Genomic DNA, 20,190 nt, shown 5'->3' on the forward strand with positions numbered 1-20,190 from the left:
CCCTTCCCCTCTTTTGCTTTTAAATGCATGCAAACTGCTTTCGGTGAAGTCAAGCTGAGCTACGCACGTGAACATGAAGAAGGTAAAAAAAAAAAAAAAACTTTACGAAGCATTTCAGCTTTGAATCTTTAAAAATATAGAAATCTTACATTTCTTTCTTTTTTTTATGCCTGGCTTCTTTTATTTATTTTTAAAATTTATTTATTTATTTATTTTTAAAGATTTTATTTATTTATTTGACAGAGAGATCACAAGTAGGCAGAGAGGCAGGCAGAGCGAGGAGGAAGCAGGCTCCCTGCTGAGCAGAGAGCCCGATGCGAGGCTCGATCCCAGGACTCTGAGATCATGACCTGAGCCGAAGGCAGCGGCTTAACCCACTGAGCCACCCAGGCGCCCCTAAATTTATTTTTTTTAAATTAACATATAGTGTATTACTAGTTTCAGAGGTGGAGGTTAGTGATTCATCAGTCTTCTATAAGCCCCAGTGCTCATTATATCATGCATCCTCCTTAATGCCCATCACCCAGTTACCCCATCCCTCCACCTCCAGCAACCCTTAGTCTGTTTCCTATGATTAAGGGTCTCTTATGGTTTGTCTCCCTCTCTGGTTTCGTCCTCTTTTATTTTTTCCTCTCCTCCCTATGATCCTCTGCCTTGTTTCTCAAATTGCACATATCAGTGAGATCACATGATAATTGTCTTTCTCTGACTTATTTTGCTTAGTATAATACCCTCTAGTTCCATCCACATCATTGCAAATGGCAAGATTGCTTTCTTTTCTCTTTTTTTTGCTGACTGAGTAGTATTCCAGAAAGCTTATATTACTTCAAGAAGCCTCCTTTACTTGATCTTACCTTAAACCAATTCTGGTGGCCAATCTGCCCTTACTGCTAAGATTCTTCTCTGATCAGTTACTCAGAAAGGAATTTTATATTGATATTCACGAGTACTAAATGAAGGCCTATCAGGTAATAAATAGTTAACTCTCTACATGGAAATTTGGGGCTGACTTCTATGTCTTCTACCAAACACACCCAAGTCAGGAGAAATAGACACATACATAGGAAGACCCTATGACTGAGCATGAAACAGGTGCTCAATGGTGTAAGCAAGAAGTTCCTTGTACATCCCAGGCATATGAGAACCTTTCCTCTTGTGGGCTTACTGCATTCCTCCTTTCTGTTACAGAGCCACACTGCTTCTAAACTCTATGCCACCAACAGAAGTGATCAAAGAACGGGAGGGTTGAAACCTGCCCTGAACATTCTGGAGACCTTGCTATTTTCGTAACTTAAAATCCCTTCATTTGAAAGAATTTAAGACAAAAACCACTTGGTAAAGTTTTTTTCAAAATTCATCAAGAGACTGATTTCCAGATCAAGGGAGAGAACTGGTGCTGTGTCCTTCCATCTACCCTCCCTGGGAAAAATTGAGAGAAATTTGGAGTATTTGCTTTAGAAAAAAGACACGAGAGTCCCACTCCTACAGAATAGGGACTGACTTATTTTGTATAATGAAATAAGTGTTAAGTTCTGGTGATGGCAAGGTAGATTTTGACTCAATGTGAGGAATACCTTCTTCACAAATAGAGATGTTTGAAAATAAATATATCTCTTTTAGGAAGAGGCAAGTTCCTGTCATGGGCTTCAGAATCATGTGGGTGAGTATTTTCCTCCTCCCCTCTACAGCCCAGAAACATGAGATTTCATCAGGGTTTGGTCCCTTATTGGGATTATTATACCCTATAACACGAGGAAAGGCTCACATCAAAAAAGAAACTGCAAGTTGCTTATCAAAGTCACGGACAGCTACGACCAACTTAAATAACCCCAATTCCTATTTCTCAACCCATCACACTGGAGTGTTGTGCGTTACTAGCAAAGCATCCTTACTAGCAAAGCATCCCTCATGGGGTCAAGAGGTAACTTATTGCCTTTGTAGGTTATTAGAATGAGTCAGGCTATCAAAAACCACTCAAAAATAATTTCCTGTTTAAATTATATAATTTAGCCTTCCTCTAAAGATGGGAAAAAAGCACAGTTGATGAAAAATCATTAGTAAAGCTTTGAAATGATTATTTTGAGAAAATTTCAGTGAATAAAGCAGAATAAACAGGTTCTCTCTTCTCCAGCTCATAACCCTATTCAGAGTGAGATCCATTCATGACCATCCAAGATCATGGTTACAAGGGTATTCGACAAGCTGGGGAACATGCTATCATTACCCGACAATGGCCCACAACACCTGCCTCCTTCCTACTCACCATAGCAGAGGCAGCTGAGTGGTTCATCTGGTGATGAGCTGCCCTGAGTTTGGCTTGCAAGTGTGCAGGAGGATGAAAGTACCTGCACTTCTCCCGGGTGCATCGCCCCTTGATGTAATCCATGCAGATCGTCACAGTATTATCACTTGCCTCAATCATGGAAACATCCGTAGGGTGAGCATAGCGACAATCGTTCTCACCACGGGTACAATTTCCACGCTGGAATTCTCGGCAAACCTGAAATTAAAACAAAACAAAACACACATCACACTGATGCCTGGAAGGTGATTAGCTTTTATTTATTGGCCAGCGAGTGCGATAGCAGTAGTCTACGTGATTTTGTCATCCATTTAGGAAAAATCTACAAAGCTGAAGGATAAGGTAAAGCCATAGTCACTGTGGGGTATAAACCTAGACATTTCTAGTCCTAGGGGAAAAATCACTCCGCTCCCTCCCAAGGAAAGTTGTCTGTTTTCCTTACATTGAAACAGAAGTGCTTAAAAGGACTGTGGAAAACCACTTTATAATCTTCCGGTTAATTCAAAGCCTGAAGTGTAATTAGCCAAATTTGCAAGAGGGGGCTGTTTTGCTCAAGTCCAAGATGAGTCTTTATCACACAAGCACGCAATCTTCCCCAGCAAAATCGTGGATCACGACTGAGCTACGTGTCCAATCAGATTGTGCTACGATACACTGCCAGGCACTCAAGTTCAGCTAATGGCGTTGACTCTGTAGGAAACGGACTAGCTATTTCTTTCAATCTATCAAGAATGACAAGAGAAGACTGAAGGACTTCCTTAAATCAAAATGCTCTTTGAAGTTTCTTTTACATTGCCTTTTGGTAGGCGGGGGGTGGGTGGGAGGAGATTTATTATCTAGTCCATCATTCTTAAGATGGAGAAAAAGGTTTAGACACTATGATACTCGTTTCACATTCTGCATTCATAGAGTTAGTCTACGTTTTTTTATCCCCCCAGTTTGATTATTCTAGCAAGTAGAGACTCATTAAAAATACAGTTCATTGCAGTCTCTAAAGCAGAAGCCTGGGGAAAAGGAGTGTTCCCACCAGGCTTCCTGTTCCACAGCAAGTCCGCGGCTGGGCACGCTAAAACATTGTTTGACCTGTTGTACAAGCGGATCAATGTCCTTCACAGCAGGGTACAACTGCATAGGAACACCTTTACCGTTTTCCTGAGGCTGTACTCCCTAAGCTAGAAACCCAGGTGCACTTATTTTAGGCATTCACAACCCTGGGCTCTGAGTATGTTGCTTTGTGCATGAGGTTAGTATCTACCCTATAGGTATTTATATATTTCTCCAATACCTCCAGTTTATCCGAACGCATCAGTTTGGGACCAGCAGCTGCTGGCAATGCGAGAGGCGGGTTTCCAGAAATCAGAACGGGGGCATTTGGTATAAGCTCAGCAGGAACCAGGCCCATCCCAGGATGAGGTAAGTAAGGACTGAAAGCCATTCCAGGATTAGCCGCAAGTGATGGATTCATAGGAAAAGAAGTCTGTATGTTTAAAAGAGAAAAAAGGTATTAGAGGTAAATAGTTTCTTTCTGTTATTTACACAAGGACACATTCTTTTGAAAAGCCTAAGTCCTATCCAAATTTACCGTTGTTTCTTCTGGTTTCTTTGTCGTCTCGTATTAATTCCCACATAGGAGTTGCTTTAAACCAACAAATCTCATTGAGTAACAAATTTATTGGTAAACTGGTCAAACCAGGCACACAATGTTAAGTCACGAATTAGCCACATTAAGTCTTCTTGATGGAATGTCTTTGAAAGGTGTCTTCCCTTGTGCTTCTGTTTTTAACCTAAAAACCATGCCACCAATGATATCATACATGCAGGCAATGTGCCTTGCAGGCCGACTTCAGGTTCTCCTCCTTCCCAGAGTAAAAACTCTGTATTTGAACCACACAAGAGTACTCCGTTTTAAGTCTCTTTTCTCTCTGACATTCATAGTAAATTTCCCACTGAAGTTACCGCACTCTCTCTTCTGGATACTTTTTGCTTTTTTGCATTTTATAAATATGAGAACCATTATTACAATTCTCTTTAAAAACTACTGAATTTTTAAAAAAAGATTTATTTATGTATTTGAGAGGGAGAAAGCAACTTGAGTAGGGGGAGGGGCAGAGGGAGACGGAGAGAGAATCCTCAAGCAGACTCCCCATTGAGCATGGGGCTGCCCTGGGGCTGGAACCCAGGACCCCAGGATCATGACCTGAGCTGAAGGCAGATGCTTAACTGAGCCACCCGGGCCCACCCTTATTTACTTTCAAATAGACATTTTTGGTTTTCCCACCACCACCTCTGCCCCAGAGTAACTACTCCATTTCATGAATTTGAACAGCTTAGCTTTGGCTAACAGCTACCTGTTAAGCAGCCTGTAAGCTCACACATTCAGTTTTTGTTTTGTTTTGTTTTTAAGATTTTATGTATTTATTTGACAGACAAAGGTCACAGGTAGGCAGAGAGGCAGGCAGAGAGAGAGAGGAAGCAGGCTCCCTGCTGAGCAGAGAGCCTGATGTGGGGCTCGATCCCAGGACCCTGGGATCATGACCTGAACCGAAGGCAGAGGCTTTAACCTTCTGAGCCACCCAGATGGCCCACACATTCAGTTTTTTCTTTCATCCTGCCTATACCTCTATTATAGTCCTTCCCATCAGGGGAGCTAACAAGAACCCATCCATGGGGTTTTAAAGAAAAAAATTCCTAGTGGATTGAATCTGATTTCTATTTATAGCCTGAAATGGTCTAGACACTTAAATATGTTTCAGATATTCACTCGAACCTAAATTATTTCCTAAATATTTGAAAATATCAGAAGGTTTTCCCTCTGAGAACCAGAGGTGTGGAATTTCAGCTTCCTCTGAATCTTAAAAAGCCAACAAGAATGGTGGACACAACTGATTCATGAATAACAAGATCATCTAGACACTTATTTACCCTCAGTGTCTCTAACAGTATTAGTTACTAGGGTAGGAATTCCCAAGAGTGAATGCACAGTCCCTAGGAATGACCAGAGCCTAAGGAAATGCTTCTTAGAAGTCAGTGATTGTCTCTAGAATGGTGGGCCCTAGTCTGCCTTAATCCTGGACTTCCTGGAAAGCTTTGGACTAGTCTATGAAACTCCTCAGGAAATTTAAAGCCCTCGCGGAATTCACCATTGGTGCTGGGCTCTGGACTACCCACTATCTAAGAGCTTATGTTCTAGGGTAAGGATTGGCAAACCGCAGCCCCTGAGCCAAATCTGGCCTGCTTGTTTTTGGATGGCCAGATGGTGAGAATGCTTTCTACATTTTTAAGTGGTTGAAAAAAAGTAAAAGAGGAATAATATTTCGTAACACATAAAAAGTAAATGTATATTTATATGAAATCCATATTTCACCATCCCTAAATAAATTCCACTGTCATTAGGAGACTTGTATTAACAAAAAGTTGTAGATAATATCCTCAACTTTGCCTCTTGTCCCATGAAGCCTAAAATATTTACAATTTTGTCGGGGCGCCTGGGTGGCTCAGAAGGTTAAGCCTCTGCCTTCGGCTTGGGTCATGATCTCAGGGTCCTGGGATCGAGCCCCACATCGGGCTCTCTGGTCAGTGGGGAGCCTGTTTCCTCCTCTCTCTCTGCCTGTCTCTCTGCCTATTTGTGATTTCTCTCTCTGTGTCAAATAAATAAATACAATCTTTAAAAAAAATATTTACAATTTTGTTATTTACAGAAACCACTGCGGACCCTCATTCTAGAGGATTCCAAAGAGTAAAGCACTCTGTCAGTCTCTGGAGTAAAGCACTAATTTTGTATGTGCATGTATAGAAATTTCATACTTTTGGCAAGATTCTGCAAGTTGAAACTAATACTACAGGATTCACTAAAATATTTTTTAATTGTTACTAAATTAGGATTCTTAACTATTTCTTTATACAACGATAACTAGTTGGTAACTAACAATGGGAAGATAGATGGAACCTTGTAAAGGTAAAATTTAAGGAGCGTTGCTCCACGTGTTGGGTCTTAAAGGATTCTGAAAAATCTTTGCATTGTAATAGAATTTAATAAAAGACTATGCTTGAAATACATTCAAGGAATGTTAACTTATTATTTAAATTGGGTTATCCCTCAATCTAGTACAAAGAAATAGAAGTGAAATGCTATGCTAAAGCAATCTTTGTGTCTGCCCAATAGCTTAGATCTGTTTGTAGCTACTTCAATAATATCCACGGTCAATTACAATTATCGTTGGATAAATGCAAAATACTTTAACTCACTGAGGCTAATCCTGGCCTGAAGTCAACGTAACTGAGGCATTCTCTCTCTGAGCTCCTGTCTAGAGGTAGACGACCAAACATTTTCTTTTATAGGATGGCAAACATTTGGTAACGATTTGTTGACTTGATTTTAATACCAGAAAAATAACACTCTTAACTTTGACTAACATTCATAATACCTAAATTTTATTGTTCATTGGCAAGCATTTATATAGTATAAAAGGAAGCCCTGTTTGCTGTCACCATATGAATTTCTGTCCTTAGATAATCCCCAAGCACACTGAAATGTGCCATTTTCATTTCCCTCAGACTTGACTAACTTCACGTGGAGCACAACTGAATAATCTTGGTTTCAGATTTTTGCTGGGTCGTCTCTACGCTCTCCGAGTGATGTTCTGCGGGGACTGAGATGGCCAAAAGGCACACTGCAGGAGGCCCTTGGAACCTCCAGACTAGTTAATTGGTCCCTTAATAATAGCGACTTGACTTTGCAAACAGACACAAGCTGATAGTGGTGTTTATGTTCTAATCACACTTGTTAATGTATAAGTCACTGTGGCCCAAGAGAGAGCTAGAGAAAAAAAAAAATTCAAGGGTCAAAAGTGAAGAGTTGCTCTCATCTAGGTCTGGCTTTTCTGATCTTAATCGCAGAAGTGTCCAAGTAAGAGGAAGCACTGCAGGTAGGCAGGCAGGCAAAGCAGTGTGAGTGTGAAAGGTGTAAAATGTAGAGTGCAAGGGAGGATGTCGTGGTCTGGATCTGCCTGTGTTTGGTGGAAGAGAAGCTGCTAAGTCGGCCAGCACTTAGAATGGAGCGCCTAGACACAGGTCTGCATGACACCACGTGCTTACTGCAGGTACGAATCTGGCAAGAGGGCAAATGGCCTCTTCTTTAGACAGGCAAGGCAATTTTGACTGTTCCTGAAAAGTGAACAAGGGCTGACCTAAAAATTACCTGTTGGCGAACCACCGTGTAATAATAGCGACAATTAACCAGTACTCCACTAGGAAAGGAAAAGTATAAAGAGATCAAGTGTTGCCCAATTTTAACAAAGGGTATTGAAGGAAATATGGATGGCGGGGGTGATGACAAGAGCTGAGAAAAGCAAAGAAGCTGCAAGAAGCCTGAAGACTATAAGCATTTCCATGTGAGTCTGGGATAAATGGATGCTAAGGGTTAGGATTATCAACAGTTCAGCAAACCACCTCCACTGCCACCGCCACCACCACCAACACAAATTAAAGCAAAACCTTGCATGGCTAATAGAAAGAGAACTCTATAGAGGGGGAAAAAAAAGAAGAAAAGGCCAAAGCTATAAAAAAAAATACAGAAGATCAGGTAGAAATCAGAAATTAAGAGAATCACAAGAACATGAATTCACCATCTTACTATTGTTAGATCATACATTCCTAGAGAGTAGAGACTGTTTCTAGGTTATCTTTTGATCTACCTCGTACCCTCTGAAATACCTGGCACGGAGTAGATGCCCAATAAATATTTACTGAGTGGAATGAAAACCGATTCCTAAGCCGTTGATTACTTTTAGGTTTACCAGTTAGAAAAATCCAATTCAAACATCACCGTACAAAAGAAACACTCAGGGATCCGAAATGGCAACACAGAGATTGAATAAATCCATCAGTTTTGCTGAGGGAGATTTTAAGCAGAAGGCTGCTCCCAAACTGTCTTTTCACATAGATGGGAAATGCTGGATAAAACAGGGTGAGAAGCACGGGATACTTTATACACACGTGGCTGCCCGTGCAAACAAACGCAAATATATGTGTGTGTGCATTTTGATTGATTGATTGATTGATTTTTGATTTATTTATTTGAGAAAGAGAGAGAGTGAGCACAAGCGGGGGGGGCAGTTGAGGGGCAGAGGGAGAGGGAGAAACAGACTCCCTGCTGAGTAGGGAGCCCAATGTGGGACTCACTCCCAGGACCCTGGGATCATGACCTGAGCTGAAGGCAGATGCTTAACCCACTGAGCTACCCAGGTGCCTGTATGTGGGCATTTTTATTTTTTTAAAGGATTTTATTTATTTATTTGACAGGGAGAGATCACAAGTCTGCAGAGAGACAGCCAGAGAGAGGGGAGGAAGCAGGCTCCCCTCCGAGCAGAGAGCCTGATTCGGGGCTCAATCCCAGGACCCTGACACCATGACTTGAGCCGAAGGCAGAGGCTCAACCCACTGAGCCACCCAGGTGCCCCCATGTGTGCATTTTTAAACTGGAGTGGCTAAATCATCAGTAGCAGAAGGTATCCAATGCAGAGTTCTGGGAAAAATGGCTTAGTGATACTACAGACCAAAAGATGCAACTTCTTACTACAAAATGTGTGGTACCAGGGGACTAGCAAATTGTTAATGTGACTGGCATCCGCAGAATGGTTTAAGAGCAGAGACCAGCTAAAGAAGAGTTTAAAAGGTTTAGTAGATGTAGGGTGCCTGAGTGGCTGAGTCGGTTAAATGCCCAACTCTTGATTTTGGCTCAGATCATGATCTCAGGGTTGTGGGATCGAGCCCTGCACCGGGCTGCACATTCAGTGGGGAGTCAGTTTGAGGTTCTCTCTCACCCTCTCCCTCTGCCCCTCTCACCCCACCTTGCTCTTGTGTGCTCTCTCTCTCTCTCTAATAAATAAATCTTTTAAAAAATTTTAATAGATGCATAAAGTATACTACGGCAAAATAGGATCGTTTGGGGGGAACCAGTTTAAGATCATGATCAGGAGCTGGGGGCAACCACAGGCTTTACTCGAGGTCTCCTAATGGCCGTCTCTCGTGAACTCTGTAGGGGATGGTTTTGATAAGGAAAAAAACTATCCCCAATAGGGTGAGATTGTCAGGCATTGATTTTGTTGGCCACTGCTGTTGTTTTATCTTCCGTCAGAAAAAAAGCTTTTCACAGAGCCCTCCAAACTTCCTGCCTTCAACTCACTGTGATCAACAAGCAGTTCTGGGATAGTTTGCTGTGCCTTAGACTGTGATCAAGAACAGAGATGCTAACGGGCCCACATGGTCTCATTAGCTCCAGGCTCTAGCCACTGGAGCTCAGCAGCCCCAGGAGGAGGACACGAAATGGGCGGAGAGGAGATTATGTTGCATTTATCCCATGAGAATATATGGGGGAAGCTAACGGAAGAATGTTGCGATTTGTTACTATAGGAGCAATGGGGCATCATAAAAGATAATCATGTACAAATGATCCCTGTTTAGCTGCAAAATTGCAGCATTTCCATTTCACCTTTGAACAAACAAGGTTTCACATTGTGTATCAACATAGCTGGGGCAAGGCCGCGAACTTACTGCTGGTGGGACTTACTCTGCTTGACTATAAAAGGAGCTTCAAGCTGTGTGACATACACAGCCTAGGGAGAGGACCGGAATAATGACTCCACTTTGCACCAGTAATTGCAATCAGGAGTGAATCTAGGATCTGTAGAGCCTCAAGTTTAGGCAGCTGGGTGCGGGAGGGGAGCCTTAAGAACAAAGAGTACACAAATGTATTTTGCAAACTTTACAAACACATTGTAAATACACCGGTAGGGCTCCTCCCAGGGCCTCGGATGGAGACCATGCAAATGAGGGGCCCTGAGCCTTCACTAACCTCAAGGTAAGCATACCCGTGGGAACAATTTGCTGAACAAATAAATGATGTTAGGCTTCAGTTGCAGTATCTGAAAGTGAAATCTTGGCTAACCTTTTAGCAAACATGGTAAAATCCACAGGAATTTGGGGCTAGCTGCACTCCACACACTCCTGTGGTGTGATGTAGTCAACCTCAGTCCGCGTGGAACGTCACATGATAACGACGGTCATAATTATATTAGGAACATATTCATCTAATAATTACATAATGCCTGTCGTCACCAACTTAAACTTTCTGCAAAAATCACTTTACAAAACATGTAAGCATATCGAGATGAAAGAACAAAATGTCGCCATTTATCCTATAGAGAGTAGATAAGCTGAAAAGTCCTCTTGAGAACCTTCATTAAAATGCACTGTAATTTCTGTACTGATCATGAGACTGGTCATCTGGAATGTGGACATGGTTTCCTTTTCCACTAAGTCTACAAAATGGCTTGCCCACCTTTTGTCATGATAACTTTTATTTATTTTTTTAGAAGATTTTATTTATTTTGAGAGAGAGTGTGCGTGCATGTGTGAAGGGGAGGGGCAGGCAGAGGCAGAGGGAGAGGGAGAAGCAGGCTCGATCCCAGTACTGTGAAATCATGACCTGAGCCAAAGGCAGATGCTTAACCGGCTGAGCCACCCAGGCGCCCCTCATGATAACCTTTAATAAAAGAGCCATGACAATAGGGAGATAGAAGATGCTTCAGCCACTGAAGTTAGTTTTGTGTATGAACCATATGTGAACTCTATAAACTAGAAAACCTGTAACTCTGATGGGAATCAGCAAAATGTAGAAGGTACCACGGTTAAGGAGGGATGCTATTCTTTGTCTTTAATGACTGAAACACTGAAGTACTTAACATTTTCTAAAATGAAAAAGTAAATAAATTATTTTGCAACTCAGCTTCTATTTGCTTAACACTGTTGCAGTCCAAAGTCCCGTGGAATAATACAAAACTTTATATTCTGAGGTGCTACCTCAACCTTCATTCCTTGCTATATTAATGTCAGATAAACATATGAGCTTGTTTATGGGAAATGTACCTGGTACAGAGAATTATAGAAAGGATGTAAAAAGGTGGGGAGGGTTCAGACATACACTAGATGATACTATTTGCAATGAAGGACAGGTCTGGAGTGGAACCCGTTTTTTGATAGGCTCTGTGGTTTGAAACACCCTAACTTGGCCGCAGGACTGCAAGTCACGAAAAACAGCAGACCAGGGGACTTGGCACACCCCAACGGCTGAACCATAACCTCTATTATAAATCATCAGGTTAGTTCACCTGCGTGTAAAGAACTGTTTCCACGTGCATCACCACATTCAAAGAGAGAAACTAAAGGGGTTTACTAGACATGGATAGATCTAGACTATGCAAAACGTCTAAATCAGAAGTGTTTCTAATCGGCTGACAACACCATATGCACTTCACATATGCAAACATTACATCCATCCGTGAGAACCCTTCCTCCCGTATTGAAAATTTCCGGTTGTGAAATTGAAATTTAAAAACATCAGTTTGCCTGAGAGCTATCCAGTGTGTCTGATTTCCTTAACATTCTTCAACAGGGCTCCGGTTTGCCTCCTAATTATGCCAGGGGGAGTTCTTATACATGATTTTTTTTTTTCTGTGAACATCAGAAACTATCTCTTAATGGCATCGAAAAACACTGGGGAGTCACGCTCCTTGTCTCACTCGCTAAACTTCCTTAATAAAGCTAACAAAAGCTTTCAGGGGTAGAATTTTATACTAGCAAATGTCAATTCAGACCTGTTAAATACAGTGAACAAACTTGCCTGCTACGGCAAGCATTCCCCGAAATTGACTAGGTGTGGCTTTTATTCATTGTTCAGTCACACTGAACATCCCATTTAGGTTGACATTCCCTTTATCTGGGGCTCATAATAAGCAAACCATACTCAATTTTCCGAAAGCAGATGTGCTCTCTTGGTATCCTAGAAACAGATCAAAGTATGCTTTGTGGAAAGACGTGAAGTTCAAGCCAGTGATACCAAACGGGGCATGGTTGCATCTAAATATCAGGACTGGAAATTTAAACAAAGCCTTGACTATTCTAGGGAGAAGAATCAGATTATCAGGGTGGTGGGGGGTTAAAAGGGATAGAGAGTTGTTTGGGGAGCGAAGGTACCAGAAAAGTCAAGTAAAATCATATGTTACTTCCACGGTAATATCAAGATCCATAATAAAGAACATTTCTTTCAAATCAGACTGGTAAATGTCACTTAAAATTGCCCACACTAGTGCAATTACAACACGCCTACAAAGCTTTCTAGACCACAAAATAGGATCATATCAATCATCTTGGGGTTAGTTTTTTGTATACATAATAACGGCAGAAATTAATCTTTTATCAGTTTATCACATCACAACAGCTATTGTTAAATAATCTACAAGGTAGAAAAGCAATTTCCAATTGTTCCCTGGGGTCTTCTAAGTAATGTCTTGTATCTTACGACATGCTATAAAATAAACTGTACTCCTGTGAGTCATAGCAGTCATATTCTGCAGTCTGAAATCGGAAATTACCCTCATGGAAGAAAAAAAAGGGAAATGTATTCTATTATAGAAAGCATGGAGAATTCAATTAGAAAGCACAAGAGGCTGGAGAACTCAACAGATCTCTTATTGGACTCTAATAAAAAGCCACTCCCTCGTCTCCAGGGTGAGCCGGCATGATCAATAATGCATGAATGGTTGAGATGGGGAACGGAAAGATTCTCCTGGAGGCTGAATAGAAGATGACTAGTGTCTGCCTTCTGCTTTTACCCATACTTTATCCCAGGCCTTGCTCTCTGATTCGCTGAAACCGGGCATTTGATTGATGCCCCGGGGCTATCTCTTGACGAAGAAAAAAAAAAAAAACACATGCTGGGCTCAGGTGTGTAATACAATCTGGCCTCTATTCTTCACTCCTTCTGAAATTGGGACATCCACGAGAGGCCATGAGTGGTAATGACGGTGGGTGAAAAGCTCCCTTGCTTTATTCCCCTACTGCTCACGTTTTTCTGGACGCACCACGCACATTCATTTCTCTGTGGTTTTGTTCATACTATTCCCAGAATCTAGAACACCTTCTCTTCCTTACCCCTTTAGAAACAGGGAGGAGCGAAAACAGCTCACTGTGTGAAAGCTAACAAAAGGGTTGGAAGAAGGAGTTCAACTGTATGAAGCATTATGAAAGGTTAAAGAAGAGCTCAGAGCTCACTGATGACCTTCTGGGAACTAATTTATCAATGTAATTAATCGGCACTGAGTTCTGAGGCAAATGTTTTTGGCAAACTTCTAGTATGGGGAATGAAATCTACTCATTTTACTTAAAGCTGTCTGGCCCTTCTGGAAAAAGAGGATCATGGTGCAAAATTTCAACGACTCATCAATGCCCCGACTACCTATAAAGATGTACCAGTGAAGGGGTTGCCCTGTCCACACGGATTTCCTCGAATTCTGAGAATCGATTTTATAATGAAATAGGCTTTGCTGAGACCACATTTTCATTGTACCCATCTAAATACGACATAGCAGAGAAGCTACATGGTCTTTAGCTTTCAGTGAGTTTACTACATAGTCACTGACCAAATGGGTAACAGATGAAGACAACATACCCCTTTCCAATTAGTATCTCAATAATGGAAGTTCTAAGACTAAACTGCAACTTTATATTGTAAGGTATCAGGACAAAATGAATTTTCAATAGGACAAAATTACTTTGTCAAGGATCCATTTCAACTCATTGATCTATAAAAATACCAGATGCTGGTCTAGAATGGCGACATCATCTTTTTAATTCCTGCAGAGGGAAACTCTGTGACTGGGTTAAGCTAAACCACCATCAAATACCTGGCCAGGATTCCTCAAGAATGTCAGGGTCATGGGAAACAGGGAAAGACCTAGAATCGGTCGCAGACCAAAAGAGAGAGGGGACACAGGAGTCAAATAAATGTCCGTGGTACCCTGGATTCGACACGGGAACAGCAAGACGACCCTAAAAAAACAGCTAATGAAATCTGAATAAAATCTGGAGTTTAACTAATAGCAATGCGTAAAATGTCGGTTTCTTCACCTTGACAAATATGCCATAAGAAATTAACAGAGGGAGAAGCTGGGCGAGGGGTAATATGGGAACTCTCTGTATTGTCTTTGTCAACTTTTCCTTCAACCTATAATTATTTCAAAATAAGAAGCCATTAAAAAGTAACAAAACCGCCATGAAAGAGCAAGGAAATTTCTTTGGCTTAATACACGAGAATTCAACGGTTTACCTGTAATAACAATCAGACCTCCTCCTCATCTCAAAATGCCCCTGCTCCTTTATTGCTATTCTTCTAGAAACTGAATTCACGGTAAATGCAACCCAGGTGTTAAACCCAACACACCCGAAAGCCCAGCAAGGGGATTCCGGCATAGATCTATATTCTTTAAAAAAAAAAAAAAAAAGACACACATAGGCAGTTTCTCAAAGACATAGCCGTGACTTACAAGTGATGACATGTGAGCATTCTGGAGCATAAACTGCATTTGCTGGGCGAACATGGCCGCGGCGGTCTTTTGTTGGATCAGATTGTTGCGTCCATTAATTTCCAGCTGAGTTTTTAAGTGTGGAGGAGGGTGAAGGTACTTGCAGTTCTCTCTGGCACAGCGACCCTGAAAATGAAGAATTAGATGAATGCGCATTGGTATTTCTCAAAATCCGGCAACAAAGTAACAAAAGTTTATGCAGTCCCAAGCATGTGTGGATTCCTGTAATAAGCACTTTGCACGCACGAATTAACAGTCTTCGTACCAACCCCCTGGGATAGATACCCTTTTAAGCTCCACCTTCCAGGTGAGGAAACTGACACTTAGAGAAGCCGGCGCAGCTAGAAAGTGACAAAACTCGAACTAAAACCTGATTGGTCTGATTCTTAGCCACTCTGCTCTGCCCTATTTTGATATGCATCAAATTATATTTAAAACATAAAATATTAGGAGGCACCTGGGTGGCACAGTTTAGGGCCAAACTCTTGGTTTCCGCTCAGGTCGTGATCTCAGGGTTGTGGGATTGAGCCCCAGGGCGGACTCCTTGCTCTGCAGGGAGTCTGCGTGAAACTCTTTCTCTCCCTCTCTCTCTGCAACCCCCACGGCCACGCTCTCTCTCTCAATAAATAAATCTTTTAAACATAAAATATTAGGAATACTATGATACTCTCATAATGTTACAGATTAAATAAAAATTTCCTGTCATGTAAAATCATGTGTGTTAAATAAGATTTGGGATTTGGATCTGCATACAGAAACCATCAAGAAAATTAAGGGAAAATGTTAGAGAACTATATACACATAAATATACCTGATAAATTTTAGATCCATTTTTCTGGGCAGTTTTAAAGTTCTTTTTCCTGAATCCATACAACATGAGAAACATCTTGAAATCCCCTGGCATTCTGTTCATCAGAGAATACAACTTTATACAAGACAGTCATGCTGTTCCGTAGGTTCCAGAGGCAATGGCCCTAGATCACTTGGATAATTGAGACCAAAGTGTATTTTGGAGCCTCGGCTCTTTCAATGTTTTTTGTTTTTTTTTTAATTGATGCTTTACGAACTTCCAGACAGGATAATATGTCAGTCCTGGGCAATCAAATATGCCTTTGGTGTTGCCTAAATGCTAACATGGCTGCTAATTATGGTGTCTACTATGTGGTACCAAAGGACATCAATGGATAGAGATCTATCACAATGTCAAATGTGACCTGTTGTGTTCGATTAACTGTTGTGTTCGATTAACAGCACTCTCCAAAGAGGCTACTGAACCTCTCATTCGTATGACCAGGCCACCCATAATCTTTTCCAGATAAGCACAACTGCAAGCAATTCTTCTCTCCACCGATGCTAAAATTCTTTACATTGGAGAGAGGGGTGGAGAAAAAGAGCAGCTTTTCTGGGGAGGTACCCAAGAGTGTAATGTAAGCTCTGAGGCCACCTGAATCCGCAGGAGAAACGGGTTAGTTCATCAAGCGTTTTTGACACATGCTAGGAACCTCCCTTACTTCAGATGGTTAAACCTTTCCACAATCACGCCTCCACACTGAGTTATCTTGTCATTTAGGCATTCCTATAATTTCACTGCGAATCAAGGTGTGGCCTTCCAAATTTTCTAGAGCTACATTGAACACAAACCCGGATGCGTGCATGATAAGAAGCTGAATATAACTTAGAACAGAGCTTGAGAAATGAAAGGAGCCATGATTTTTTCTGTCATTTTCGTCCTTTCATTTCTCCTGATGACCAATTTCATTTTAACCAAATCAAATGATTTAGAAAATCAAATCATATCTTACTTTCCACGTACCTTTACATTCCTCTGCATATCCTGGAAAAGGAAGCATTTATTGGTAGGAAGAGTTGAGATTGTTACTAACCCAATCGTTCTGATTTTGTAAAAGTAGCTTAGGAACGGCTACATCATTTCAGCACATACCAGGACTGGCAGGAAATCCTTCTATGCGCTCAAAAACACAACAGTGGAGAGTTTCCTCCCGCCCCACTAATGTGCCTCCTATGAGAAAACATAAGCTTCATTTTACGCCTACCACAACCTGTACCGAAGCAAAGTCGCAAGGATTTTAGTCCCTAGATATTCCACCCTCCACCCAGTGTGACCGAGGTTCTCTGGCTCAGAGTTAACAACCCTGCGGGGAGCTCTGATGCTTGCTGGCCAAGCATGCCAGTTTATACTTGGGGGTTCCTCTTCCTCCTCCCACGCCCTATCATTAAGGTTTCTCCAAGATTCAGTCCTAATCCTCTGCTCTCCTCTCTAATCTCCCTTCCCTGGAGAAACAAAGTTCTTGTAAAGTTTCACCTATCACAGCACTGGCTCAGATCGTAAATCTCTGTCTCTACTTCTGCTCCCTCTTTGGAATTTCGGGGCTTTCCATCACTAACTGCAGCTGCATTTGGAGATCCTGCCCCCCAACCCCGCCAGGTCTCAATAACTTACTCCTGACCTTCCTTCTCTGTGAATGATCTTTCCTCTTCCTGTGGCAAACACAACCATAGATGCTTGCACAGAACGCAGTCTGTAACCCCTTCCGAAAAAGCTTTGTAATGAGGGCTGTCTCTTAAAGTCAGGAGTTCCAAATAATGGATCAGTTTAAACAATGAAAAGAAAAGGAATACATTAGGATTTTTTTTTTACCATTGTTACAATTTCAAGTTTTAACATCATTTGTTAAAGTGCCGTGTATTTGGCACATCTTCTGCCAATCTACAGATAAAGAATCACCGCCTGCCTTTGTACTTTTATATTACTGTCCTTTACATATAATAACTTTTCTTAAGCTTTGTCTCGGAAAACTAATGACATTTGTACAAAGCAAAAACAGTACACAGAAAAAGAAAAGAGAATTACACTTTAATAATTACATCAAGTTGAGCTGTAAAACGGAAAGTATGGAATATGAGGCCCCAGAAGACTTAAACACAACTTATTTGTCTTAGTTATGAGATTTTTACTTGATTTATAAAGCATTCTCTTTTGAATGACAGAATCCATAATTTAATTCTATAACAATGTAAATGCATAGCAATACTACCTTACCAGAAACTGCTGCTTATGTTAAAGAAAGCTTATAAAAGACAAAAATATCTGCATTTTCTATCCAAACAATAGATGACCAGACCAAATAATGTAATATCAATGTTACCTGGGGAACACAATATTTCCCAAGAAAACCAAGCCTCTTAAGTTTTTTTCAAGATGACTTTGGAACTCAGGCTAACACACTGATAGGCACAACACTCCGTGCTAACAAACCTCTTCTGCACAGTCCTCATTCTTCAAGAGGCGCAAACTTAATTATAGGCCAAAATACTTTAACTGGAGTTTGGAGTCGTAGGGGGATAAACTTGGTTTCTGACATTTACTAACATCTGCTTTTGGTCCTTCTTTGGTAAACAGGTGGGGATGGGTTGGGGTGGAGGCAGGGGAGGGACTGCCCAGCGCAGTATCTAATCACCCATTGTTCTTGGACTTTGGAAAATTAAAGACTAGAACGGTTCCAGCGTTTTCTTTCGACCAGCTAAGCACTTTGAATGGGTCACAAGATATCTTACCAGTACACTGGGTCTTTAACAGCCCAGAAACTATCTTGGTCTGAAAAAAAAACAAAAAACAAACACCCCTCAGGTTTCCCAAGCCACGTCAAAGGTGTCCCAAGTCCTCCTTCTAGAACCACAGGTTCAGAGTTGCCATGTGCCCAGTGGACCATGTCAAAAAGGACTCTACAATCTTGTACCTTTGACAGTTGCCAACCTCTAGCAGAGCTGGCTCTACCCAGAAAACAGCAGCTAAGGTTAGTCAAGACAAAGAACTCTCTATGGGGTGCCTGGGTTAGGGTGGGAGGGGGTGTGGGGGATGGGAGGGTGAGGGCACAGTCGGTTAGGCTTCCCCTGCCGACTCTTGGTTTCAGCTCTGGTCGTGGTCTCTGGCTCCTGGGCTCACAGGGTTGAACCTCATATGGGGCTCCAAGCTCAGCAGGGAGTCTGCTTGGATTCTCTCTCTCTGTCTCTCTCCCTTCCCCTGCCCCATGCTCTCTCTCTCTCACTCTCTCTAAAATAAATAAATAAATCTTAAGAAAAAAAAGATAAAGATAAAGAACTCTCTCTCTGCTTCCCCCTACATATACATGGAGAATTAAAGAAGAATGACAGAGATTAGCATGCCAGTTCATGTATGCGCGCCTGAATTTCACTTCCTTTCCATTTCCTTTGGCCTTAAAAACAAACCATTCTCATCTGGCCTTTCACTATGTTCCTGAGTTAAGAAAATAGCAAAGTGATTCAATAGGAAAGTGGTTCTTAGCTGGAATAAGAGCCACACTACACCCATGAACCTTCCAGTTCCCCCTTCCCATCTACTTGCTTTGAAATTGCACCCAAAAAGCAGCAGGGGGAGAAAATGGTCAATGAAACTTCTGAAATACATCTGCATCAAAAAGTTGATGACAGACAAAGGAAAAAGTTGCTGAGCATTTGTAAAACCTCCACAATTCAATCTCTTTCCTTTTTCCTACCTTCAGGCTTTTGACAAATGAGTACAAAGCCTTTGACGGAGAGAGAAAAGTAGCATTGTAGAGATTCAAATCCCACCTAAGTCTTGGGAGTTATGAGGGTGAGTCTGTCAGATCCAAGATTTCCCATGCACTTGGTGGTAGAAAAAGCCTGTGAAATGTACTTTTTAATGTTCCTAAGAGAAAGCTCTACCATCCATCAGAATAAGAAAAGGACCCTAGGAAGCTGAAAATTACCTTTTGTCAGTCACAGTATCTTAACAGGAACAGCTGTTTGCAGAATGACTGGCTTCTTCAAATACATGTGGAATCACAGGGAGGGGGTTGTGGGGGGAACCCCTCCCCTCAGATACAATGATTACTGGGTTACCTTTTCAAAGACACCTCACAGCTCTGCTAGGCAACCAAGAATGAAAGTGAAAAGCTAAATACAGGCAGAGAACAGATGATTTGTTCTATGAAACAAATTATGTTATTTCCTTTTAATGATCGTGTGTTAAATGAAAAATCCTGTAGATCACAGCGGCCCACTGACACATACTTACATGCGTAGACACAGCTGCTCAGAGGAAGTAACAGTGATTCAAGAATTACAAATCACATGTTTGAGGTTGCCTGGTTCCTACCACCATCAAGACCTATTTAAAGGCTAGAACAATCTAAAGGAGCTAAAAGTGAGGGGACATCAACATAAACGGAGTATTAGCCAGATGTCAGCATACTAATGGCTAATTTCCCACTTTCTTCCTCTTAGGGTTCTGTCTTTCTAAAAATGGATAAAATCTGCATCAATTTCTCCTCCAACATTATAGCATCTATGAACATTGATAAATATGCATAAAGAGCATCCTTAAATCTTACATATAACTTGTAATTTAAATTTGGGATGCAGACAAGAAAGCTTTTATTTTTTAAAAGTCTTTAATAAACCATTTCC

The 20,190-nt window shown here is 41.4% G+C and overlaps 1 protein-coding gene across 5 annotated transcripts in view; it reads right to left on the minus strand.

Moving 5' to 3' along the window:
- MBNL3 (muscleblind like splicing regulator 3) overlaps positions 1-20,190 on the minus strand; it is a 101,861-nt gene that overhangs the window by 9,032 nt on the left and 72,639 nt on the right. For all 5 annotated transcript variants that reach the window (XM_032843355.1, XM_032843353.1, XM_032843354.1 and 2 more), the window contains 3 exons: positions 14,683-14,847; positions 3,588-3,779; positions 2,264-2,500 (listed from right to left, as the gene is read on the minus strand). In XM_032843355.1, coding sequence (XP_032699246.1) covers positions 2,264-2,500; positions 3,588-3,779; positions 14,683-14,847 — 594 coding nt within the window. The remainder of the gene's footprint in view (positions 1-2,263; positions 2,501-3,587; positions 3,780-14,682; positions 14,848-20,190) is intronic.

Source organism: Lontra canadensis, unplaced genomic scaffold (genome assembly GCF_010015895.1).
Source record: "Lontra canadensis isolate GAN:19392208 unplaced genomic scaffold, GSC_riverotter_1.0 scaffold138, whole genome shotgun sequence".
Taxonomy (NCBI): Eukaryota; Metazoa; Chordata; class Mammalia; order Carnivora; family Mustelidae; genus Lontra; species Lontra canadensis.